This window comes from Strix uralensis, chromosome 3 (genome assembly GCF_047716275.1).
Source record: "Strix uralensis isolate ZFMK-TIS-50842 chromosome 3, bStrUra1, whole genome shotgun sequence".
Taxonomy (NCBI): domain Eukaryota; kingdom Metazoa; phylum Chordata; class Aves; order Strigiformes; family Strigidae; genus Strix; species Strix uralensis.
The window spans coordinates 50053708-50081313 of record NC_133974.1 but is presented as its reverse complement, the minus strand read 5'-3'; the positions used below and the strand labels follow the sequence as shown (position 1 = coordinate 50081313).

Genomic DNA, 27606 nt, shown 5'->3' with positions numbered 1-27606 from the left:
ATGTAAAAAAGGATCTTCAGGGGCTTTTAGCTTATGGGGTAGAGCAAGGTTGTTTTATTAATCCACATACAGTTCATGAGTTATCGGAATGGAGAAAATTTGGAGATAAGTTATGGGAATTAACATTGAATGATGATAAGACAGCAAAAAAGTTGGGAAAGTTATGGAGGGTGGTTCATAATGAATTGCTAAGGTATCAGGCTGAAAAAAGAGCTGCACAGGGCGCAATTGCGGCAAAAGAGAAAAACACCAGATATGGGGAGGAGGAAACTAAGTGGCCATTACCGCCTACGTTTCGTGAGCTTGTTTTACCACCTTTACGTTCCGAAGAGACGGGACAGGAAAGCTCAGAACGAGTTCTCCCTACCGCTCCTCTCGCTTCTGCCCTGAGTAGCCCTGACGCGTCCAGCCACACTGTGACGCCGGAAAGCGAGAATTCTACTCCTGGCTCAGAAGATGGGCTGGGGATAGAGATCGCTAAAGAAAGGTGTCGGGCTTGGAATGCATTGGCGCGAGAGGGGCTAGAAAAAGGGGATGAGGAGATGACTCAGATGGCGACAGCAATGGCTTTTCCAGTGCAGTTTCAGCCGAACCCAGCTGGTGGACTAAATGCTACTGTTACGGCATTAGATTGGAAGCTTTTATCACAATTGCGCTCTACAGTGAGTTCTTATGGTGTTACTGGTGAACCGACTCGTCAAATGTTAGATTATCTCTGGAGCACTCAACTTCTTTTGCCTGCAGATTGTCGGGGTATAGCAAAGTTAATTTTCTCTCCTAGTCAGTGGTTGTTGTTTAATGCGCATTGGCAAGCGAGAGTGTTAGAATCGATAGCGGTACAGCGGCAAGCAGGAGATCCATTACAAGGGGTTACAATGGATGAATTAATGGGGTTAGGACCTTATGCTAGAGTAGAAGCTCAAGCATTGCTCGGTCCGGATAAAGTGAGAGAGGCAATGAGGTTAGTGAGAGAAGCTATAGAACAAGTGAAAGAGCCAGGCGGAGTTCCAATGTATATGGGAATTAAGCAAGGGAGAGAAGAGACTTTGGGCAGTTTTGTAGATAAGTTGGTAAATGCAATTGAAAGAGCAAGAGTACCTCTCTACATGCAGGGTGCTCTCTTAAAACAATGTATTTCACAAAATGGCAATCCTGCTACAAAGAGTTTATTGAATACATTAAGGGCACATTGGACTGTAGAGGAGGCACTTGAAAAAGCGTCATCGATACCTACTGGACCTCAGGCTTTTCTTGTAGAGGCAATAAAGAAATTAGGGGAAGGAATGAAAGAACAGGCTCAGGCTACTCAAAGTCAGGTTATGGCAGCCCTTGCGCCTCTCCAGACTTCAGCAGCAACAGCAGTTAAAGTGCAAACACCTAAAAAGGGGCAGCTGCGGTGTTACCGATGCGGAGCTCCAGGACATGTACGAAAGAGTTGTACAGCCAGAAATGTATGGTGTCAAACTTGCCGATCCAACTCCCATAATGAGGTGGCTTGCTGCAGACGGTCGGGAAACTCCACACGGAGCGCGTTCGCCGGCCGCCGCGCAACGACCAAAATTGCAGCCGCAGCGCAGTCCTTCAACCCGCCACCCGAGGAAGTCTCGGGTTGGACCTGGCAGCAGCAGTAGATGTTATTCTGTTAACAAATAATCCTCAAACAATATCTACGAATGTACGAGGACCTATCATCATTAATGGGAGAGCCATGGGAGCTTTATTATTAGGAAGATCATCGGCATCACAATGTGGACTATTTGTTTTACCGGGAGTTATTGATGCAGATTATGAAGGTGAAATCTATATTATGGCATATACACTGAATCCACCAGTAAAGATTGCACAGGGACAACGGATTGCACAGCTGGTGCCTCTGCCACAAGTGACTCAAACAATACGACCAATAACTGAGGAGAGTCGCGGAAATAAAGGCTTCGGATCCACAGGAAGCCTGACCCTGTTAACACTGAATCTGAGTACGAGACCCAGAAAGACTGTTCACCTGTCATTTCAAGGTAACGCAATAACTGTGGAAGGGTTGTTAGACACAGGCGCAGATTCCAGCATACTGTCGCCTTCTTCTTGGCCACAAGGCTGGCCGTTACAAGAGCATACCACTACCATCACTGGCGTGGGTGGTTTAACTTTAGCTAATCGAACGCCACCCCTACAATTGACAATTGAAGGACAAACAGTCACAGCGGTGCTTGCTGTAGTGCAATTACCTCCAGGGGTAAATTGCTTAATTGGAAGAGATGTGTTAGCACAAATGGGAATAGTTTTGACAAACGATCACCATTTATTCTAATGGCCATTGCTTGGACTTTCCCGATCCCTATAACTTGGACATCTGACGATCCAATATGGGTAAAGCAGTGGCCACTAAAAAGGGAAAGTCTTGAGCAAGCACACTTGCTAGTACAAGAACAATATCAGCAAAGACATTTAAGACTATCTAATAGTCCTTGGAATACTCCAATATTTGTCATAAAAAAGAAATCAGGCAAATATCGACTTTTGCATGACCTTAGGGAAGTAAACAAACAAATGGAACCAATGGGGGCTTTACAACCAGGTATGCCGAATCCAGCTATGTTACCTTATGAATGGCCTATATTGATTGTGGACTTAAAAGATTGTTTCTTTACGATTCCGCTTCATGAAAAGGACATGCGCCGATTTGCTTTCACTTTACCGGCAATAAATAGAGAAGGGCCAGATCAACGGTTTGAATGGACAGTTTTACCGCAAGGAATGAGAAATAGTCCAACTTTATGTCAGATTTTTGTAGATGCAGCCTTACAGCCATTACGTCAAAAATGGACTGATGTTATAATTTATCACTATATGGATGATATATTATTTGCACAGAAAGAACCATTTACAGAAGCACAGATAAAAGAAATTGTAAACACCCTTGCAAAGCAAAGATTGGTAATTGCACCAGAAAAAATACAAAAAACAGCTCCATGGAAATATTTAGGATTGTCTTTGATGAAACAAATAGTAACACCACAAAAATTGACAATTAATCCTGAAATTTCAACACTGCATGATGCTCAAAAGTTATTAGGAGATTTACAATGGCTAAAACCTATAGTGGGCATTCCAAACGAGCTTTTACAACAATTACGACCACTGTTAAGAGGAAATGATCCTGCACAGGTGGTGTCTTTATCAGCAGACCAGAAGCGAGTGTTACAACAGATTATGGATCGTATTACTTCTGGACAAGTGCGTCGGAGAGACGCTGAGCTCCCCCTGGACATACTTGTGTGGATGGGTTCACAGCATTTGCTCGGAGCTATTACGCAGTTTAAAAAGAAAACGGGGGAGACATGGGTGCTAGAATGGATCACGCCAGCATTACAACAATCAAAATCTCTACTTCAAAAAGTTGAGGCACTAGCAAATTTAGTAAAGAAAGGTCGTGTGCGAGTTATTCAAATAAGTGGAAGAGAACCTCAATTCATATACTGTCCAATGCAGAAGGAAACCATGCAGTGGTACCTGGCAAATAGCACAGCATTGCAGGAAGCCATGTTAAATGGGCCAATGATGTTGTCAACTGATCAATTATCTATGGAACCTTTGAGATGGTTAGGACAATTACATTGGATTGAACAGCCAAAAAGACAACAGGCGCCGATCCCGAATGCCATCACAGTTTATACAGATGCAGGAAAGAAATCTCAGACAGCAGCTATAACGTGGCAGGAAGATAATACATGGAAACACGAGATATTAAAAGCCACAGCACAAGACACACTACAAACTTTGGAACTGTTGGCAGTAGTTTGGGCGATGGTTAAGTTTAATGAACCATTGAATATTGTAACTGATTCTATGTATGTAGCGGGAATAGTAGCAAGGATAGAAGATGCAGAAGTCAGGGAAGTACAAAATAAGCGTCTCTATGAGTTGTTCTTACAATTACAGAGGGCCATAAAAATAAGGGAACAACCGTATGCTGTAATTCATGTTAGAAGTCATAAATGGGATATAGGACTTGGGGAAGGTAATGCTCGAGCGGACAAATTGGTATCCACTGTTATACATGTTCCTATGCCGAAAGACAAATTGGCAAAAGAAGCACATGACATATTCCATCAGAATGCAAAAGGGCTAAAAACACAATTTGGCATCACAATGGCGGAAGCAACGGCCATAGTAAAAACATGCCCTGTTTGTAGTTTTCACAATAAAGGGGTTGGTATTGGAATAGGAGTCAATCCTAGAGGGACGAAATCTAATGAAGTATGGCAAATGGATGTGACTCACATACAAAGTTTTGGTAGACTTAAATATGTACATGTTACTATAGATACTTATAGCAAATATATATGGGCCTCTGCACAGAGTGGGGAAAAGGCCATACAGGTAATCAGACACTTAACATGTTGTTTTGCAATAATGGGAGTCCCGAATACTATAAAGACAGACAATGGACCAGCATATGTCGGAAGTCGAATGCAAAGATTTTTAAACAAGTGGGGAGTGAAGCATGTAACAGGGATACCGCATTCTCCCACAGGACAGGCCATAGTTGAGAGAGCAAATGGTACCTTGAAACGTTATGTAGCAAAATATCAGGAAATACAGGATGTACAGGAAAGATTAGCAAAAACATTATTTGTAATGAATCACTTGTGTATATTTGGAGATGCAGAACAACCACCAGCTATGTTACATTATGAGAAGGCAAAAGTAAGTGAGGGAAGGAAAGAGATATGGGTAAATTATAAGGATCCAAAAGATGGATTGTGGAAAGGACCATTCATCGGTTTGAAAGTTCTTGTCGAGATAACATTGAATTCTGGAATCCAGGCCAAATCATAACAGCCTCCATATTGGCACCAGGAGTTGGTGTTGCAAATGCCTTAACTACTTTGAATAAGTTGGGATGTTGGCTTAGCAAACAGACTAATGCTACTTCTTTAGCTTTAAGTGGTCTTTTAACTGATGTTGATAGTGTTAGACATGCTACTTTACAGAACAGAGCAGCTATTGATTTTTTGCTCTTAGCGCAAGGACATGGATGTGAAGATTTTGAAGGAATGTGTTGCATGAATTTGTCTGACCACTCAGAATCTATTTTCAAAAGCATACAGCAGCTAAAGGATGGTGTCAAACATTTAACAGAAGATGATGGATTAGATTGGTTAACAAGGATGTTTAAAGGTTGGGGACTTTCAGGATGGTTAATATCTCTGATCAAGTCTGTGGGGGTCATGATCTTGGTAATTGTGGTTGTGCTTTTGATGTTGCCATGTATTGTCAGTCTTCTGCAAAGGGCCCTGCAGAAGACTGCCTCTGCAATATTTTTAGCACAAGTGCAAAAAGAAAACGGGGGAGATGTGGAGCAGTTTGCTAACAACTGGCTACGTGAGAAAGGGCACAGCACCGAGGAACTGCTGACAACGGCGACGTGATGGGAGAATACCGAAAAGTATCAAAGAAGAACAAAGAACAGAAGCAGGACTATGTAGAAGGCCTTGCAGAAATCATAAGGGGAGAGATTGGTATTTAACCTTAGCAACCAAAGTATCTAACCTTAGCAACCTATAAGGAGCTTGCTTTTTGCAATATGTATGAACTAATTATTGTGGATATAAAAGAAGTGTGAGTACTAATAAAGTTGAGCCTTTGTGCATTAAATGATGGCTGGGCTCCCTCTGCGTTCTTTCAACAGGCCCAAAGAGTTATGGTGAATGGAGTTAAATCCAGTTGGTGGCCAGTCACAAGTGGTGTTCCCCTGGGATCAGTACTGGGGCCAGTTCTGTTTAATATCTTTATCATCAATATGGATGAGGACATCAAGTGCATCCTCCATAAATTTGCAGATGACACCAAGTTGGGTGGGAGTGTTGATCTGCTCAAGGGTAGGGAGGCTCTACAGAGGGATCTGGACAAGCTGGATCGAGGCCCATTGTATGAGTTTCAGCAAGGCTCAGGGCCAGGTCCTGCACTTGGGTAACAACAACCCCATGCAATGTGACAGGCTTGGGGAAGAGTGGCTGGAAAGCTGCCTGGCAGAAAAGGACATGGGGGTGTTGGTCGACAGCCTGCTGAATATGAGCCAGCAGTGTGCCCAGGTGGCCAAGAAGGCCAATAGCATCCTGGCTTGTATCAGAAATAGCGTGGCCAGTAGGACTAGGGAAGAGATCATCCCCCTGTACTTGACACTGGTGAGGCTGCACCTCGAATACTGTGTTTGGTTTTGGGCCCCTCACTACAAAAAAGACGTTGAGGTGATGGACTGCATCCAAAGAAGGACAATGAAGCTGGTGAAGGGTTTAGAGCACAAGTCTTATGAGGAGCAGCTGAGGGAATTGGGATTATTTAGCCTGGAGCAAAGGAGGCTGACAGGAGACCTTATTGCTCTCTACATCTACCTGAGAGGAGGTTGTAGTGAGGTGGGTGTTGGTCTGTTCTCCCAAGCAACAAGTGATAGAACAAGAGGAAACTGCCTCAAGTTGTGCCAGGGGAGGTTTAGATTGGATATTAGGAAAAATTTCTTCACCAAAAGGACTGTCAAGCATTGGAACAGGCTGCCCAGGGAAGTGGTTGAGTCACCATCCCTGGAGGTATTTAAAAGAGAGTGTAGATGTGGCACTTAGGGACATGGTTTAGTGGTGAACTTGGCAGTGTTAGGTTAATGGTTGGAATCGATGATCTTAAAGGTCTTCTCCCACCTAAATGATTCTATTTCCTTCCAGAAATAAAGATGAAAAGAAATCCAGAGTTCGAAGATACAGTGACTTTGTAAAATTTACCTTAAAAATACAGTGAGGTAAGAAGGAAATGACAACTTAATTAAAATTAAGATTTGTATCTTCACAGGATTTAAGACCTAAGCGAGAGACACATTCATTTCTATTTATTTATAAAAAATTCAGTAAAATGTGTATTTCTCTTAAAGGAAGGGGGAAAACATAGAAAATGAAAGAAAGTAAATAAGTTGAAAGTGCTTAATAATGCATGTACCTATGAGGCTTCTGCTTTTATAAGGCTTTCTTGCAGTATCCAACTCTTGGAAGTGAAAGTGTTAAGGCTATGAAGTTACTGTCCTCTTATGTCCTACTAAGGTGTGCTGTCATGTAGATGTATGTGTTGATTAATCTGTCAGTAGCAAGGTATTGAACTAAAACAGCATGTTTTTCCCTCTTCTGTCTCCCATGCTGGTAGTATTGAATGCATTGATCATTCAGGTTTAGGAGACAAATCTGTTATAATTCTAGCATAAAACATACATAAAAACTATAAGTTCTAAAGTTAGTTTTGCATGTAGATAGATATTCATGGTGGATGTTAGTATACATATATATGGTATCACAAAACCAAAATTATACCGGTTTTAAGGCTTTTCTGTGAGCAGATTTAAAGGCATTTTTGTTCTGACTTGTATTTTCACTCTTTAAAAAAAAATCTTCCTTGTTGAAACGACTGAGCAAATTATCATCTTTAAGATGAAAGGTAAAGTGAATTCCAAATAACTGATGAACAACTATCAAAATTAATTCAGTTTAGAAAGTCATACCTGTAGCTAAGTTGGAGGCTCAGTTGTTAAGGCAGAAGATGGCTGGGTTTGTTTGTCTTTTCAGATCTTGTTAACATTCCAGTTATGATTCAGAGACAAACACATTATATGTTTATCTTCCAGTACCTCCCTGAAAAATCAATTCAGACTAATCTAAGAGTTGAAAAATCATTATCTTTCCTTGAGTAAAAGTACCTGCTTAATGTGTGTACCGTAATGAAACTTGGTGGGGCTCTTTCAGGTAGAAAGCCTGTCATATTGTTATGAGCCAAACCTTTTGGTTCACTTCCTGAGCATTCTCAACACTGCCCTGTTTCCAGGAAAACTGTCTATCTTACAAATGATATAACTGAATATATATGGAATATAAATTTATGGAGATTAACATTTATATCTTCACCTGATAGTTTTGACTGCTAGAGTACGTGAAAAAAACTGAATGAGAGTGTTTACCTTGTGAAAACTTTTTCTTCACATCATCAGATAAAACCTACCATTAGTTGATCACTAAGCCCTGTCTCTCCAGCTGGCACAGTCAAGAGGTTATTTGCCACGAATGGATTATTTGGCCTTTCCATGAAACATGAAATACAGAAGGCACTATTGAGAATATTTTGTGAACTGATGAACAGTGGCTCTCAGCCACTCTATCCTTTCTGTCTGAAAGAAGGTTGATAACAGGCTTTCTGTGATCATTCTTACTGTTATAATCAGTTTGTTCAAATTAGCTTTTCCTTCTGTAGTTGTCATCATTCAGCTGCAAACCTGCTTCATCATACAGAGAGCTCTCAGCAGACCAGTGAATGTTTGGGGTTTTTTTTGTTCAGAGGCCAGGACAAGATTGAGGGCTTAATCTGTGATGCTTACTGATACAATTTCCCTTTTGATCTTCTGTGGATCCAAAAATTTTGTTTAAAAATTGTCTGTATGCTCTATGTTGCTTTTGTACTAAACATTGTAGAAGAGCAGCCAGCTATGTAGGTTTATGATTTTGTTGTGTGGCATAACTTTATCGTCCATCAAATAACGGTTATAAATCCTCTACTGCAGTTCCTATTGTAATGCAATTATTTGATAATGGATAACTGACTGGTGTAAAGTATGTAGGCAAAAGCATCTGTAGCTCTTCAGCAATGTGTTTTAGTGAAAGGACTGACAGAGGAAAGGATTAGGTTATATCAGCAGTATACAGGAAACTGTCAAGATCTTCAACCTCATGCTTTCCCCATGTATAATAAATCTGTCTCATTGTATGCTTATGTGGGTTAAACTGAAGTCTTCAGTGGCTTCAGTGTTAAGAATAAGGGAGCCTGGACTACAAATGTTATTTCTCAGTGGTTCTCCTCAAAAGACAGACATTCTCAGAGGGCTGCTGGTTAAACCTGCAAATCTCTATCAAGATCCGATTCTTTCCCTCCCCCCTCCCCTCCTTTCTTTTAAAGAAGAAGGAGCTGAGTGCCCATCCTTCACCTTGGTTTTGGATGACTTTTTAAAGTAATTTGTAGATGTACCATTCTTTTTGTTACTGAGAGGCTGATTGTTCTGGGTTTGAGACTGAAGCAAGAATCCTTCCCTTGCTTCTAGACTGTGGTAACTAACCTCCCGTTCATGGCCCATGGGCCTTGGTGCCCTTTTTGCTGGAGTGCTTCAGAGGTGAGGAGGAACTGGTTTGCATTAACTCTTTGGGGGTCAACAGACCATTCCTTGTTTCTGAGACTCGGTAGTCCCTCTCCTGCTTTAATAATTGGATAGATAGATGCACGCCATGTGACAATGTGCACACATTCACTTTTGGTCAGGTATGTAACCAGCAAGCAAGTATCCATCCAGTTGTATGATGGGATGTGTGCATGTACCTCAGGCCTTTTGGTAAGAATGTATGTGCTGATCACATGAGTTTTTACTCATGCAATGGGGAACTGGCTATGGTCACAGTCTAGGACCAGCATCCTTGCTCTGACATAAGGTCTGGGCAGCACAGCTCCCAGTCATTCATTGTTTTATATATTTTATCATGCTCTTGTGTATTCATCTTTTCTCTAATGTAAGGCATAAGGTATTTTCATAGGTTGTTTTATATGAAAACTATGGTTTAGGCCTTTTATAATTGCTTCTAGTCTATTTTTGAACCTTTGTTTCCTGCATCTGGGGTAGCTCCTGGGAAGACTGTCAGTCACCCATCCCTGCAGAGCCCTTTCCAGATGCTTGTTGTCTTAGTGAAACCACAGAGTTCATCTCTGTATTTCCTTAGCTATATGCACTTAAATAAGGCATCTGCTTTTTTGACTATGGCTGTATATTCATTGATACCTTCACCGACTTTCTTAGGTCCCTTGGGAACTGGTGCATGTGACTTAGTGTTGCAACAAGTTACTTAGGAGGCTTTGTGTTCTTCTATCTAGATTGTGTGTAGGTATCTTTATTGTTCTTCCAGGAGTTATAATGTCAGTCCTCCATGATGAAGCACACTTTCCCATATCTGCACTGCATGCTAAACTTTTTTTTTTGCTTATCTCTGGTCACTGGAACATCCTCTCTTGATGATTAGATGACAGCTCTCAGCCCGGCTCATTCAGCTTCTGTAAGAGCATGCTCTGTTACATGTGTAGAGAGAACATGCTGTAAGTAAGTGAGTGCTGCTTGAGGCCCTCAGTGCATAGTTCACCATGCTTTTGAATGTTTAACCAGTTATTGCGGAATCATCCGTCCTAAACTCAGGCCAGGTGAAAGCTCCATGCAGATAACCTTCCACAGTACTTAGTAGTCACACATGTAAACAAAACCAGAAGAGTTATGTTTAATCTACTTGCACAGAGTTTGAGTTGGAAATGCATGTCTGTGTGTCTGTCTAGACAGACTTGTAGATGTATTTCTGACACTTCAGGAAGACAGAATCTTTGATGAGGTATGCTTTACACTTCAAATTCTTTTTGTTCAAGCAGACTCTCCTCCTGGTGTAATGTGCTGCCTTGTCCATTCCCCTGGCTGTTTTGGGAACTGGAGGGAGCAGTTTGGTGAGACAGGTAGAGCCAGACTAAGCAGTTGCTGCCATGGAAAGGAAAGATGTCCCATCTATCTTCTCATGCTCCTGGATTACCAAACACTGTCCCCTCCTCTTGAGCCAGTCAGCATCTTCACTCATCTGACCCTATGGTTAGGTAATTGTACTTGCTAATCTGTCATGGGGGGAAAAAAACCCTGTAAAATGGAGACTAGTTTTCTTCTAGGTTAGCTAATTTAACCGGATTTACTAGTCACATGGGCAAATGCCAAACGAAGCATGAAGGTGGAGACATACTGATGGAGGAGGAGAGAAAAATGGAAGGGTGCAGTTTTGCTGTAGTCAAGCTTATCTTACAGCTTATTGTTAATGAAAAATGTTGTTGCTTTTCTTCAGCCTCTCTGCCACTGTCTTGTGCATACTGGCTGCCTTGTATGTAGCGGCACTCCTCTGCCTGAGCAGTGAGCTGGTTCAGGCAGCAAGAGAAAGCTTTATTTTGCAGCACAGTATTTTTTTTTTTTTTTTAAAGTCATTTAACTCATTGGACCAGCTCACTACTAGGGTAGATAAGCAAAAGAGAAGCATCAGGCTAGGAGTAATGTGGTGAAGGACAGTCTCCTCTTTCACAATGATTAGGTGTTAGCTCAACTCAGCAGCAAGGCCAGAGTGCTTGACAGGGCGGCAGTGCCAGCTAGTAAGCTGCATGGGCCTGCCTCTCCCTTGTGCTGCCGTTGATGTGACCTGGGGATAAATGGTCCCATTCTATGTAGTCCTGTTCCCTCCCACCACCCCCGATCAGTTTTCAACCATATTAGTACCCAGTGAACTGGCCATGTTGGTCACCACGTTGTTATTCCTTGGCCCAAAGAAGAGAGATCTGAGACAATGCTAGAATATTCCTTTTAGTCACAGGCCACGACTGGATCAGCTGCAACCAGCCATAAAGATGCATCCTCTTATTTATGATGTCTGTCTCATTGCAAAGGGTTTCTTCCTCTCACTGGAAAACTAAGCGCATACTCTGTACAATAGTGAATGTACCTGATGTAACGGTCTCTTCTGTCTGACTGTAATTGTCTCATTACTGCCTCTTAACTTAGACTAGATATTGGCGTATTTAACCACTTCAGTGAGACAATGGTTTAGAGGTAATTCATCTGCAATATTTGTCTTCTAAGGAGTATATAACATCCACTTTAACAAGATGAATGCTCTTGATTTTGTAGTAACAACTTAGTGTATCCCTGTAGACTATCAACCCTCTTTTGCTTTTTTACTAACTGTTCACTTGGTAGTGGATGAATGAGTTGCAGTGCAGCAATGTCAATCCCTAATGTCACATTATCATTCTTTTTCTTCATGGAATCCAACTTCTGTTGGAGTCATGGAGACTGCAGTTATTGTGCACATTTACCATTAAAAAAAAGTGGTTTTTTCCAACAGTCTGGGGATTCCTTTTTATGAAGTTTTGTTGTTCTTTGGTAGAATAGTTTTACTGGGCATCAAAGCAGGTTTTCTCTATAGAACTCTGAGCAACTGGAGTGACTTAGCAGGATTTTTTTTCAACATGAAGTCTCTTGAGAAGGACAAAGCTTTGGACCCTGGCGAAAATCAAAATTTAACATGCAGTTGGCTCACTCAGAGAGAGGATACTAAATTGACTGGATTGTCTGGAAAGTTTGTATTACAGCAGTATGAAAAGTAGAATTTAGTTGGCTAACCTATCACTTTGCATGAAGAGACAGGGAAGTTTTCCTTAAACGAAAACAGTAATAAAGAGGTATGAGCTTTATGAATGTACTAGGACTGGCTATACTCTCCTATTACATTTAATGGGTTTAAAATAACCTTAGCCATCTCACTGCTTCCTCAGTTATTCTTTTATTTTTTTAAACTTAGAGTAATTACAGCTCAGCTATGATCTACTTCCATTATTCTGCTCAGCTTTTAATATTATAGTATAAGCTGATGTTCTGTTTTATTGACATGAACATTATATCATAGTTTCATGAACAGATTTATGCTTCTGCAGAACACTTCACAATGTTTTTTCTGAATTGACAGGGAAATTCCTGATACTGAAGTTTGTTGTACTCACTGAAATAGCATCATTTCTGTTCTGTGAGAAGTTCTGGGCTTAAGGAGGATGGAAAACTTTCCACTTTAAGAAAAAGGAACTTTCTTTTCAGAAAGAAAAAAAAATTAATTAAATAGCAAGTTTTAAAAAGCTGTTAAAAATAAAATTGAGCTTGAAAGCTTAGTGCAGAGTCTTTTGACTCAGCTGTGACTCCCCATTCCAAGAAGTCTGTTGAAGTGGGGGCTTGTGAACTCCATTGACAAGAATGTGCTGTGCTCAGCGGTGTTGGCTCCATGGCAGTCAGTGTGGTAGAAAAGCCTCTGTAGCAAACATCTGAGCCTTCCAGCAGCCCTTTAGGAAAGCTGGTGAAAGGCTAGCCATAGTTCTGTCAGTATTCTGTGTGTATTTTGCTAGAAATTCCTCAAACCCAGTATGTTACCATGTCTATGAACTGGCAGTTTTTTACTGCAACCTATTAATCTGGAGAATTCTCTGTAAGTTCTTAGTACATATTCGGTCCTTTCCATATCTGTACCTCTTCTGGTCACTGCTGTTGTTCAAGAAAGAGCCTACAGCAATTGTCAGGAAGAACTTGTCCTCAGGTGTTAAAAAGTTTTGTTTCAGGAGGTGAAGAATTTATACATTATATGTTTGATCTTGCAGGAATTCTTCAATGGGTGAAGCTGATAGATAACTTTGAGGCTGAGTATGAGTATGTCACTAATGAAGGAACAGTGTTCACTTTCAAGACAAACCGCCATTCTCCAAATTACCGGTTAATCAACATTGACTTCAGTGACCCAGAGGAATCCAAATGGAAAGTTCTCGTCCCTGAACATGAAAGAGATGTTCTAGGTAAGAGTTCACGTCAAGTAAAATACTTTCTATTCTGACTTTTTCAAAGTACTGCAGTAATTAGCCGATCGAGTGATCTTGTACAGATCTTCTTAATTTTTTTTCTGTGTTTAAACTTTGTTTAGGATTTGCAATTAAAAGACTTGCTGAGACTCGAGAGATCCAGGATCCATTTCGCTCTCTTTCTAATGCCCTCTGTGGCCATAGTGAAGTTGCTTCATCTGTCCTTGTTTTAATTCTGTGTTTGTAGGAAATGAGAGGAAAGTATTTTCCTGCTTCATGTCAGTGTAGAAACATCTACTAGACAGTCAGAAATTAGAGCAAGAGGGACTTTGTAAACAAAAAGAAGGGAAAGGGCAGACCTGACAGTAGTGCAGCACACTGTGGTCAGAGTTTCAGACAGGATTTTCTGTTGTCCATTCTTCTTGAACTCCAACAACACTTGAAAAAAAGCCTCAGGAAAGTTGAAGGGCATTGAATTCTCTATGTATAAAAGTGAGTTCAAAACAAATCTTTGGTTTTGATGTAATTAAAATAAAGGTGTGGGGTTTTTTAATCCCATCATTTTGGGGAAAGTTCTATTAAAACTTAGAATCAATTTCAGATAATACAGAAAAACCTCTGAGCTGTTTTTTTGGCAGATGCTGTGTGTACATTTATGTAGTCTGTTCTCCATACAGTACAAGATACAATTATGATTTATCTGACTAGCATAATTATAGCTATTCAGAAAGACTCCGATTTTTTAAATTAATCCATCTTTATACAAATTCATTCATGTCTGCTACTTTTGCAGTGAAGAGCTGCTTTGTAAAATGAGTAGAATTCTCTGTGTGATTCGATATGTGTATATATAGTAGCTTCTGTCTTTCCTCACTAAGACAAACCTATTTGATTGCTATTTCAAATTCCTCTTAAGATCTTGCTTTTCAAGACACCTAAAAAGAAAAAAAAAAAAAATCTTCATTTCTGTCTGCATTTCACAATGTGTCTTGCATGATTTCTGCCACAGCGTAGACACGGGATGTCCCCAGTGTGACATAAATGGTGACGTCCAGAATTGTAGTGAAGTTGCAAATGATGGGGGGTCTAGAATATTGAAAGAATTTTTTGGTAAACACAAAAGTAGGAAATTAGAGCTTGGTGAGACAGAAATCTTTTTGTTAAGATTGTGAACTCTTTGAATCAGGAACCAGCTGCATCTTAAATGAAGTATCTTTCAAGTCCTAAGCAGAGAATAAATAATAGTGTAAGTGAAAAATTGCTTCCAAGTCTAATTCCTGATTGTGTGCAAATTTGCTGACAGTCTGTGAAGCCATGCTTCAGTTATGCTTCAGTTATGAGGAACAGCAATTTATAAAGTGGGACGAAGTTGAAGAATTAACGTAGAGATGGTGAGTGTCCAAACAGAATGGGACAGGAACATGCAGTTGACATGAAATGTGGTTACTGTATGTGGATTTACCTGAGATTTGGTCTAAGCAGCCAAAGGAGCTTTGACCGGTGGCTGTATAGGCACTGGCTATATATTCCTTCCCAGTAAGATAAAGACCACATCTGCTCTTTACTACACTGTGGCATTTAGCTCAACTCCATTTTGGTTTCATTCTAAAGGCAAAGTTGTGCTGAGTTCATGTTTGTGCACACACCAAAAAAAAGTTAATGCATGTAACACTCCTTTAATGGCATATACATGACCAGCCTCGACTATACAAACATGACAAGAGCTGCATTTAGAAAACTGAAAGTTCAGATAAATGGGTCTGCTGAGGGCACTGGCCTTCAGACTGTAAACACAACAGGCATTCAGTTTTTAAACACTTGAAGGAAAACATAATCTGTCATATAGAGCCATCAGAGTGACTCTCAGGAGTCTGTTGTGTGTCATTAAGCTTCTACTGTATTTGAATGTAAAGCCAGAGTTGGCGGTCGTATGTCCACTTCTCTCTAGCTTTTTGGAGTGGTACATAAAGGAATTGGATTAAGTTAACAAATGAAAGAGTCTCCATAAGAAGATGAGTTATAAGTAGATCTTAGCGCTACAATAAAGTAAGTTTGAATTGTTCAGTTGCTTCTTTGTGGCAGACACTTGCAAGTTAGTGTTGTATCCTCGGCACCAAGATAAGGGAGTTTTCTCATGTTTGGGAGGTTGTAGCCCTGAATAAATAAAAAAAACCACTCCTTGACTTGATGAAGTCAGCAAGCAAGCCAGTCTCTATGTCATGTTGATTTAATAATTTCAAAATTTGATTTAGAAAGGCATAATTATAGCAGAAGGCAGTTAATAATTCATTGTCTTGAAAACCTTGCAGTCAAGTGAATTGATTTTGTGTGATCCAGAGATGACAATGTAATGAAACGCCTTCTGCAAAAGCTAGGATGGCAGTGATTCAACAGGTAGATCAGTATTGCTGCTGGTCCAATTTTACATATGTGTGGGAGTAACTCTTTACCAAGATTTAATTAGCTGTATTAGAATTTCTTTATAAACATTATAGTTAGTGATGCTCTAGGTCACGAATGTGTTTTACTGGGATATATAGATACTCATCTCAAAACTCTCTCTCTCTGGTGTGATCTGCCTGGTAGCTGTACCCTTCTTCATTTCTGTGTGTTAACTTAGATTCAGTTTCATATAAGATGCACTGTGCACATATAGAAATAGATTTATTTATGAATAATAAATTTGGGATTAAGAATTACGAAGCTCTGCCAGTGTCCATCAATGGCAAAAAGAAAAATTACACAAAGTATTGTAACACATTCCTAGGGAAGATGCTATAGCTAATATAATCTAACCAAGAAATAAACACACATGCCTACAAGGTGTTGGGAATGTTATTTGGTTTCTTCAACATATTCTTCAAGATAGACTTTTATTATTGGCTTTGACCTTTTTGTTTTCAGAACTATTTGTAAATGAGCTGATTTGGGAAATACAGGGAAGAAACCAAACATACTCCTGCAATGAGGTTGTACACACACCTCATTTTACAACTCTCAGCAGGGATTTCATACAGAGTTGAGGTAAATTTAGATATCTACTATGTGAGCTGAGGGAAACAAATAAATAACAGCTATTTTAAAATGAAATTTAAGGGGGCCTCAGAACATACTGGAGTATGATGAGACTCATTTTCTCTCCTTTAGAGTTTGTTTATAAAGTGTTACTTTTAACTTTCAGGGAGTCTAAAATAGAACCATAAGAGAGGTTCATATCTAATGTTGAATTAGTGCTTTAAATGACCACATAGCTGCAACTACGTGTGCTGAGTTAGTTAGAAGGCGGCTATGAAACTGTAAATGCAGGCTGATCATTAGACACGTGACCCTAGTTTTAAGGCATAGGATAAACCTGCTGTCTTTAAAAGGTTAAGCAATTAATTTTTTGAACTGTGACCCCCCACGAAAGTGCCAAATACTGGTAGAGCAGGGCAACTTGAGAGTGGCAGTTATATCTAGCCCTGTACTTGTGACAATGAAAAGAAAAACAGATTTCCTCAGTAAGGAGGGCTGAGAAATAAGACGCGTTCCTGAATGTGTCATAGATGAGGTGAGTGATCTTGAACAGTTCCTTGCATCTCAGTTGGCCATTTAACAAGCAGGGCCAAAGCTAGCAATGCTCCTATACCTTGTAAACATCTGCACACCTAAACTCAATGTATGTAAAATGCTTCCTTTCCCTCAGCTAGAATGTGCGCTCCAAGTGAAAAACAGTATTCTTCTTCATACATTTAACATGCTAGCTAATTCATGAATGCTTAAGAGTTTGGGGAGAGGAGTTACAGCAACTGAAATATATCTTTTGGCACTGTAGTGAAACAAGGAGGGAAAGTCTGGAATGAGTACCATGAAATTGTTGATTCTGAATGACAAGGATGTGCATGGATGTGAGTAATCCCTCATGTTCATTTTAGCTGCCAGGAAGCTTGTGCGCTCTGTTTACCCTGTGGTGTTTTTCACAGTACCCATAGCTCTACACACTTGGGAGTTTTGCTTGAGAAGCAGGTGCGTGAAGGGTTGTGTGACTGTTCTGAGGAGCAGTCGTGTGGCCTTCTGTGTATAGCTCAGAGGAATCGGCTAGTGCAGAAGTGTGGCAGAGAGGAGGAAATTGGCTGCAATGCAAATGACCAGATCGATAAGCTTCTACTGTGAAATGTGAAGAAAAAAAACAAAACCAAAACAAAACCCAAACCAGCTGGGATGTGGCTTAGCTCCAGTGTTTCCCAGCAACAAAAAGCACCCCCTATGACCTGGCCAGGCCAGATACAGTCCCTCAATCACTGGGGACATGGGGAGAGCATGTGGTCCAGATGCATGTCCCTGACAGGAAGTTTTATTCTGCTCCCCTAGGTAGGGCTTTTGTGGCTCTTTTTAACTCTGTTTACCATGGAAAACCTGCATCAGTCACAGATGACTAAAGCCTGTGGGTTGCATAAGGAAAATCCTGATGTTTGCAGCTTCAGAAGAACTTTGCCCTCCCCCACTCTGTCTCTTGTTTGTGTGTCTCATACTGAGAGGATGTGGGGTATAAAATCCTTGTCATGTTGAAATTAGTTGAAGCTTTTCCATTAACTTAAACATACAAGCTGTCACTGAGGTTGGTGCCTCAGAGAGAAGACATATGCTTTATGTTGTGAGGGCTCATCAACATTTACTCACATTTCAAATTGATTCATGTTTTATTCTGCAAATTGCTTGCAAGTCTACCCATAAGTTGCCTTAGAGTGGTGATTACGGGTCATTTTACTTGAGATCGGGATGGATACCTGTTAATCTGCAGAGAACTGAAGTTTATGGTCACTGTCTGTAATGACCAAAGAAACCGAAATGACCTTCCAGGTCTATTTTCCAGCTAAAGCTTTGACAGTCCGTTGAAATATATTCATTATTTGTTGAGTAGACACACAAGCACATTGTATAGCAAGTAACTCAGCAGTTTCTGCTGAAGACTTATGGCTACCTAGCTCTTCTAGCTTGGCATGTTCTTCTCCATCAACGTTTCAGCGTGTATCTGTCAAAGCACGTTTGTACAGTTGCACCCTTAACATGCTGTAGCTACTGCTGCAGAAATGAAAGGTCAGAACTGTTACAAGCAATTAAGGTTAGCAGCACAGATGTTTGTGAGGATTCAACCTTTTTTTTCCTGAAACTGTTTGAAAAGTTGTTCATAGCAACATTGCAGGTGCCAATCTAGTGGCATGCCTTTGCTACTAATGAAAGCTGTCAAAATAAAAAAGTTTTTTGGAAAGCGGTAGTATATGAATTTCTAAAAGGTTGAACTAGAACTTCTAGAGATGGTTGACCTCAAGTTTTCTAGGCCATGTTAAGAAGTATAATTCCTCAGCCCAAATTTAGCTATTGAAGGATTGTGTGTAACCTATTGTAGTCATCAGGGTGGTCACTGTCATCTTCAGAGAGAAATGGGCAACACCAAGGATAATTCTTCACACCTGTTTTCAGTACCTATGAGTGCCTCTCTGATGCCTGAGCCAAGAGGCTCAGGTTGGAAAAGGCAACTTCTGCATGTTTATTGTTTAGTAAAATAAATCTTTTGCCTGATGGGTGTTGTAAGTATGCTGGAGAACAGTTGATAAATTTAGGCATAGCTGCAAGAATAATTGCTCTGTTCATTGGTATTAACTGAAAATAAACTGAGCCTATCCATTGGAGACATCTCAGATGGTTAGCTTTTTTTAAAAAACACTTGTGCGAGTGAAACTGGTCAGCGAGCAATTCACAGTGTTGTAGAACAAGGTAGCCAACATAATTGTGTGAGCTGCATTCTAAAGGTGCTTGTTTCTGCCCATTGTCTATAAAGGGAGCCTATAGCAATGGTGTCAGGCTTAGCTTTTAGACATGTGAAGTTTGCAAGCACACAAGCTTAAAAACTTCCAGGAAATAGAGAGGCATGCAGGATGTGTTCTGCAAAGCATGAGCAAAACCAAGGAGGCTGTGACTGCTAATGCAACAAACTCAACAGTATCTACAGTTCTCAGTGCTGAGGGTGGGAGTAACAGAGGCTCAGCTTGTAGCTTGCAGTCAAAAAATAGCTCTTGTTAATAATTCACCATTGTCTTAGCTTGCTATGTATATAAGTGTTGGTTCTTAGTGTCTTTTTTTTTTCTGCTCTTTCAAGTCTGCTTCAATGTTTTGCTCTGTTTTGATTTTTGCATTTCTTTGTAGTTTCCATTAAGTTTCAGAGACAGTTAGCAATGCACCAAAACAGGTTATAATACAGGTATTACACACAGAAGCTGTGTTCCTAAATCTCATGGAATGTTTTAAAAACATTTTACCTTGTCTTCTCAGCTGTAATCTTCACCTTGTTGAGAGAATGTAATTTGTAAACCAAAGAGGTGATAGAGAGTTAATATTGCTGCTTTGAAGGCAAGTTCTTCAGTATGTAAGCCAGCAGCCTTACCCCTGGGCAATTGAGTCTTTTTAATAAAAGAGTAATATCTCTTCATAATATGTAAGTTGAAGTAATAATGTACTTTGACTTTTAATGAAAACATCCATTAAACTGCAGTGCTTTATCAAATTATTAGTGAGGAATTAACGATCATCACAATTTAATTTTAAAATAAAGATTGCTTAAGTGCTATTTTTACGGAAGCAAAACTACATATTGTTTGAAGTTGATCTGAGAGTGTCTGTAATTCATTTAGTGAAACTAAGTGCCAGGAAATTTCAAGAGTGAAACTGGGCATTTTAGTTACAGGTGTTACTGAGAACACCAGTAGAATTCATGGGAATCTCATACTTACTGCAGAGCAGTTAATTCTGCAGACAAAAATGGTGTGTTACTGTAAGGATGCTACTTTTTAAATTTATATTTTGTGTTGTTAAACCAGTTTTACATGGGAATGTTGGCAGATTTGTGCAGTAACAACATAATAAATATTTTAAATTACTGCATGTTCTCCTTGTTGATATAGCCAAGGATGATTCTATATTTCAAAATATGTAGTTGGATATAACAATTAAACTTACAAAGTTTATTCTGTTCTCCAGCCTCACTTAAGAAGTTTATGTCACTCCAGAGCTAAAATTACACATCAATTACTGATTTATAAACAGTGTTATGTTGTGCCGTATCTTATTATTTCAGGTCATGGCTTCATGGTTGAAATTTCAATTAGTGTTGTACTCTGGGGCTGTGATTAGAAATTTCCCAGATTTAGGCTAGAAGCTCCTGAGGAATTTAGAAAGTCTGGGGGTAAAAAAAACTGTCAGCAGTGGTCTTTAGGAAGAGGGGAATAGTAAAGCTTTATTTTGGTGTTTATGTAACATAAATTCATATGGCCAGAAAGTCAGACTAGTGTTAAATTTCAATGGTCCTTTAGGAAGAAGCTAAAAGGAAAGTAGACTCTGTTGAGCTATTAGGATTTGAAGGTCTTTGAGCTCTAGGGGGTCATGACAGACCTGAACTGTATATGAAAGCAGGGACTGTTGAAGAAGCTAATTGTTACAGAATAATGAGTTTTGACCTTCAATTCAGAAAGAGCTTGTTACCCTTCAATGAAGAGCCACATGATACAACTTTGAACTTTTGTTCTGGAACCTGAATGTACAAAGATGCATTTATAAGACTGTCATCAGTACAACTCTTGTGGATTCAAATTATTTGGTTTTATAGTACTTCAGGGAAACTGAAAAAACTGTTACAATGTGAATAACATAAAATAATGTAAAACTGAAATTCAGTCAATTTTGCCTTGCTTCTGTTTTGTTTTCGATATTGTTTCCTGATGTTGGTATTTTAAACTCCCCATCTCACAGTGCTACTTTGACATTACAGTATGCCCCAGTCAGTCCTACCTGATTTTTCTTGCTTGTTTGATTCCATCTTTTCATTTTTTGCATCCAGCAGATAAGAGAAAGCATTGTCCAATGCTGGTACCTTGCCCACGATTTAGGTTTCCAGTCTGACTTGTCAGGGGAGAAGTGACACATGCGTAGTTGGAAGAGGACAAGAATCACCACCTCACCTAGTCCTACCAAAAAAAAAAAAAAAAGGACTAAGGACTCTCATTCCCTCCTTCCAGATATTTTTTTTTTATTTTTAACCTTGTTTTATTTGATTTGTGAATTAATGAGAAGACGTTAAAATACTTTTGTTGCAAATTAAGGTAACTGGTTTCTTAAATGACGGAAATACTAAGAGAGATGAAGATTTTTCAGTCTTTCTCCTGTCTGCACGAGTAAATATATAGATTTGTCACTAAAGATCTAGAGCCAGTGGCACAGGAGACAGGACAGAATATGTTACATGGTATGGTCTGGGTGAACTGGAGCCCTGAAGAGTTTCTACACTTCACAGGATATAAAGATGGGGATTGAAGTGAGATGGTCAGTAAAACTGCAGGGATTTTTGTAGAAATTGCCAGCTCAGACCCTTTTTTTTAAATCAGTTTGGATTTTCTAAGGCCCAATTAAAAAAATTAGCATTCCATGAAAAAGTTAATGTATCTCTGGTAATTATTCTGAGGAAGAAACTCAGAATGTGAAAGGTTATGTGAAACAGAAGTTCTCGTTCCTGCACAGCTGCACAGCCGAGGTCAGCAGCTCAGCAGAGGCCCAGGGCTGCCAGGAGAGGCATAAAGGAAATGAAGCTCTGAGGAGTGCTTTGTTCCTGGGTCCTTTTGCCAGACTGAGTTCACTCTGCTGTATCTTGTTCCTACTACCTTACAGTCTCAAGAATGTTGTTTAACAAAATTATCTTCTTGAATAGACATGGAGTTTTTTAAAATGGCGCGTTGAGGATATCACCTCAGCATAGGCCTTTTCTTAACACCCCATAGAGCTTGTGTAAGAGAACAGCCTCCTGAACACTTAGGCAATAAAAACAAGATTAATAGTAATCTCTAGGTTCTATACTTTAATGCGCAATACAGGATCACATGTCTTTTTGTTCTTACTAGTTTAGCTTGAGTCTAAATCATAATGTTTGTTTCAATTTTGACACCAAGCTGTGTGGTGCGGTCGACACACTGGAGGGAAAGGATGCCATTCAGAGGGACCTTGTCTGGCTTGAGAGGTGGGCCCGTGCAAACCTCATGAAGTTCAACAAAGACAGGTGCAAGGTCCAGCACATGGGTTGAGCCAGTCCCATGCACAAATACAGGCTGGGCAATGAGTGCGTTGAGAGCAGCCCCGTGGAGAAAGACTTGGGGATATTAGTGTATGGAAAACTGACTATGAGCCAGCAATGTGCATTTGCAGCCCAGAAACCCAACTGTATCCTGGGCTGTATCAAGAGAAGTGTGGCCAGCAGGTTGAGGGAGGTGATTCTCCCTTTCTACTCTGCTCTTGTGAGACCCCACCTGGAGTCCTGTGTCCAGCTCTGGGGCCCCCAGATTAAGAAGGACGTGGACCTGTTGGAGCAGGTCCAGAGGAGGGCCATGAAGATGATCAGGGGGCTGGAGCACCTCCCTTATGAGGACAGGCTGAGAGAGTTGGGGTTGTTCAACCTGGAAAAGAGAAGGCTCCAGGGAGACCTTATAGCGGCTTTCCAGTACTTCAAGGGGGCCCACAGGAAAGATGGGGAGGGAATCTTTATCAGGGAGTGTAGGGATAGGACGAGGAGTAACAGTTTTAAACTTGAAATACGGTAGCTTTAGATTAGATAAAGAAATTCTTTACTATGAGGGTGGTGAGACACTTGAACAGGTTGCCCAGAGAAGTGGTAGATGCCCCCTCGCTGTAAGTGTTCAATCAAGGCCAGGTTGGATGGGGCTTTGAGCAACCTGATCTAGTGGAAGGTGTCCCTGTCCATGGCAGGGGGTTTGGAACTAGGTGATCTTTAAGGTCCCTTGCAATCCAAACCATTCTATGATTCTGTGATTTTAATGCATTTCTGTAAGTTTTGCTGGCAACAATTAATGTTTTTCTTGGGTTTTCCATTGAAATATGTGATATTTAAGAACAATATTGATCTAAAAGCACCCCAAATGCATAAGCATCTTGGTTAAGCAATTCTTTATTCCTGTGTCTGCATAATTTAGCATCAAGCAGCATGATTAGTGCGTTTCCAAAGAATGTCGGTCTTGGGTTCACTTTTTTATTTCAGAAGACAGGTGACTTCTGAAGTTTTAAGAGTTAAATTCAATGCATGTTAGAAATTTGGGTGCATGTATTTAGGTATGCTAAAGAATTTTAGAATCAGGTTATGTCTGATTGTTTTCTTTCTTACTTTTTTTTTTTTACTGTATTTTCTGTGGCTGTTTTTCTCTTCCACACTCTGCAGAATGGGTTGCTTGCGTGAGGTCCAACTTTCTGGTTTTGTGCTATCTGCACGATGTGAAGAATATCCTGCAACTTCATGACCTAGCTACTGGTGCACATCTCAAGACCTTCCCCCTAGAGGTTGGCAGTATTGTGGGATATAGTGGCCAAAAGAAGGACACTGAAATATTCTATCAGTTTACTTCCTTTTTATCTCCAGGTAAGATTTTTTTTTTCCCTTAGTTTTGTTCCTTTTCCTTGGAACAGTATCTTTCTCGTTTTCTGTTGTTTAGTAGTTATTAGGTACCTCTAAGATGCAGAAAAACTGCTTCTCCCCATGTAGTAAGTAGTGGTTGTGCACTTCAGTCTGTACCAGCCCTTGATCCATGAAGCCTAAATAATATGCCTACTAATATCTGAGACCTGCTTTGAGAAATTACTTGAGACTGTCTTGTACTACGGATGAAATTATAGCATTCTAAACAGCTCTTGCTTCATACAGCAAGATACAAGTTTACAAATTCCGTTGAAGACAATTGTTAATGTATCATGTGATTTTCATCACAATTTTGAAGAACGTTAATAAAAGTCGCAAAAATGCTTTCTCTGACAGCTTTGTGATTCATTTATGCGTAGCCTCATTAGAGCATCCTTGCTATCTGTCCTTACAACATTTGGTGTTCTTGGATTGCTGTAGGAATCCTCTTTGTACAATCCTGCAAAGCCAGAGCTGTCCAAAGCATTATGTAGTATGTGTGTGGCACCAATAAGTATTCCAGGATTTTGAATAGGAAGAGATTTCTACACAATAGTCAAGCTAGTATATGACAAGAAAATGTATTTCCTGTTCGTTTTTGTTTGTGGGGTTTTTTTTTCTTTCTTTATGGCCCAAACAATCAATAGCTAATACAGGACAGGATTCAAATATGGAGAAGGGAGATAGGCTCCAGAATCTTTATCTTTTTCCAGGGTATTGTGAGTGATCATGAATCAGAAGATGATCTGAAATGTTCTTGTAGCATCTGATGTATATTTTTGCTCTGCTTCAGTTAGAGCACAGCCACATTGCAAAATGGCTGTATAATAGTTTTGATAGGTTTGCTGGTTTTGCTAGAAAGGACTGTGTCAAATTATCAAAATTATGTTTCAAACTTAGCAGATAAGAATTGTGATGAATTTCCTATTATTATTATCTTTCCTATTATTATCTTACTCTTTACATAACCAGAAATAAGATATATTATGTTAGAGGTAAATGCAAGAGTGTCCTCAAGCTCTTCTCCAGTTGCAATGGCTGCAATGATCTGAATGCTGTTTAAAAGTTTGTTTAAAAGAGGGCATCTTACCATAGAACAAAGTCGGGCTGACCACATGCATCATCCAGTTTCATTCTTGAAAAGATATGTTAAGCAAAATGCAAAAAGGGGTGAATTTACAACATGTAACATGCTCATTTTCCTAGGCTAAGAGCAAAAGCTAAACCAGTGATACTTCACTATCAATCCAAGTAAACATCTAGGAACCTCCATAGAGAAGGTCAGACATGGCATCAACAACTGCAATTCTTCGCTGTCCCGATGTAATGAAAGTAACTTTTGCAAATAATTTCTGTCACCAACAGGCTCCACGTTTTAAATTAAGTCTTTAATAATTGACCAAACCCAGGAGGAATATGTGCTGCTTCTCTATAATTAGTACTTGATTTAATAGTGCACAGAAGAAACCAAATATTCTCTCTTTTATTGTTGTTGAGCAATAAGGCTTGAGCAAATGCTTCACTCCAACTTGATGGTTCAGATAGTTGCTCACATCCCACCTCATGGGGCCAGAAGTTGCCAGTCTTATAAGCATGCACCATTCATCTCAGCTGAGCCAGTAGAGTCTCTGCAGCTGCTAAACATGTGGAGGGGAAGAGCCCGAAGATCTTTTTCAGCCTGTGGCTTGCCAGCCAGCCAGCAATGGCTGCTCTCACTGCTTGCTGGTTGCTTAGGCAGATTTTTTTTTCTCCTTTTTTTTCTCCTTTTCATCCACGTGCTTAGCATCTTCAGGGAGTTTGCCATGGCATGGTTCTGTTAACAGGGGCAGATCAACCTGGAATCTGTAAGAAAGAGGAAGGGAAGAAATGGAGATAGACTGTATGGGAATAAGGAAAGGGTGAGAAAAGCAGACCAGAGAGGTAACTTTTAGGTAGGTGTGTGTTTATCTTTTAATTTGCATGCAACCTCCATTCGCCCTATCAGTGAAATACCCAGATAAAAGGTATGGGCCTGGTTCTTGATTAACCTAGATTTTCCTACTTTACTATTACAAAATTTATTTTATTATTTTATATTTTTAAATTTATTTTATTAGAATATTATTAGAAATCAATATAATTGGCACTTGTATTAAATTGCACTCTTTTTTTCTAATTAAAAACAAATCAACATACTGGTGTTTAATATCTACAACAAAAGTAATAGTAAACACATATATGAAATAACGAATAAAGCAGTTCTAAAACCATAGATGCTGACACCATAAAAATTATTTTTGCCATTCCCTGAAAAATATGGTTTGCCCTGCTGTCCACTCCAGTCAGACACTTACGTGAGCACTCTAGTGTTTTGCATGTATTTAGCAAAAGAGTACAGGCCCCAACATTACCATGTTTTTGGATATTAAATGTCATGCTGCTAAAAATAGAACAAGAGATGCAATACCAGAGGTTGAATTGCATGTTACTGTAATATTAGGTTGATTGACTCCTGAAATGCAGTCTATGACTGGGCTTATACTTCATCATGTGATTTCCTAATACGCAGCTATTCTACCTGCTCTGTGTGTAATGTTTGCCGATATGTTATCCAGCTTGGGCAGCTGTACATATGTCAAATGACTGCTCTACTTGTTACAGCCTGGTGTGCTTTCCTTTGTGCTCTCACATCACTTTCTGGACCTAATCTTTAAGGGAAATGCTACTTTAATGCTTGTTTGTACCTGTCACCCTGCATTAGGCTTTCTTGTGACAAATGAAGGGAAAAAATTTAGAGTAGATTAGAGTAGTCCTACTTTTATTCCCCTGTTAATTCCCCATTACAGAAAGAGACTTTATCAGTTATTAGAAATGCTGGTTTTCATCTGTGTTCCTCTGCCAATCTGTATCTTTTTGATTTTCTGCAGTCTATAAAGTGATTTAATGAGGCAATTCCCTTGTATCAGATAAGTTTCCTCACTATTTCATGTTTCAATATAAATTTTTTAGCTATAACCTCTGTAATAATTACTTCTGGTTTCCTGAAAGTATCTAAAATATACACAATACAGCAGTATTTCAATCAAGTCCTGTCCACCTTGGTTAATTTTATTACATTGAGGATCCCTGTAGGGGGCTTGTTGCCTTAACTTTCAGTGTTCTTTTCCCTAATACACGTTTAAAATTTTAGAGACCATCTTGTTGTAAAGCAGAAAAACAAAGAGTAATTAACACTGAGATTAGTTTTATGTATCATATGTATCTGTAGCATATCCATGAATATTAGGATTTTGTAATATGTTAACCAGTGTGGAAACACAACAGTAGTCACACTGTGTGGCACATGCTCAAATGTTAGTAGGGTTGAATGGCAGGAGATATGATTTATAGTCTAAATGCAAAATTCTTCTTGGCTATTTACACATTTGTGTAGTGTCTAGATTGCTACAGTCTGTGTGATTCTGCCTCTGCTGCAACCTAGAAGTTTTATACTGCTTATAGACATAAATTTTCTCATGTGCACAATCCTTTGGAGATCATAGGTGCAACTCAAGCAAGCGAAGTTGCCTTCAAACCTGCAGGATCGACATGTAAAATAAATGAGACCAAATTCTGTTCAGTTAACATAGGTAACCTGTGCTAGTCTGCCACAATTTTAAGTGGATGCT

At 39.7% G+C, this 27606-nt stretch overlaps 1 protein-coding gene across 2 annotated transcripts in view; it reads left to right on the top strand.

Annotated features, from left to right (window-relative positions):
- The window catches only part of PREP (prolyl endopeptidase), a 115139-nt gene that overhangs the window by 46949 nt on the left and 40584 nt on the right, over positions 1-27606 (top strand). For both annotated transcript variants that reach the window (XM_074862199.1, XM_074862200.1), the window contains exons 8-9: positions 13282-13473; positions 23726-23923. In XM_074862199.1, coding sequence (XP_074718300.1) covers positions 13282-13473; positions 23726-23923 — 390 coding nt within the window. The remainder of the gene's footprint in view (positions 1-13281; positions 13474-23725; positions 23924-27606) is intronic.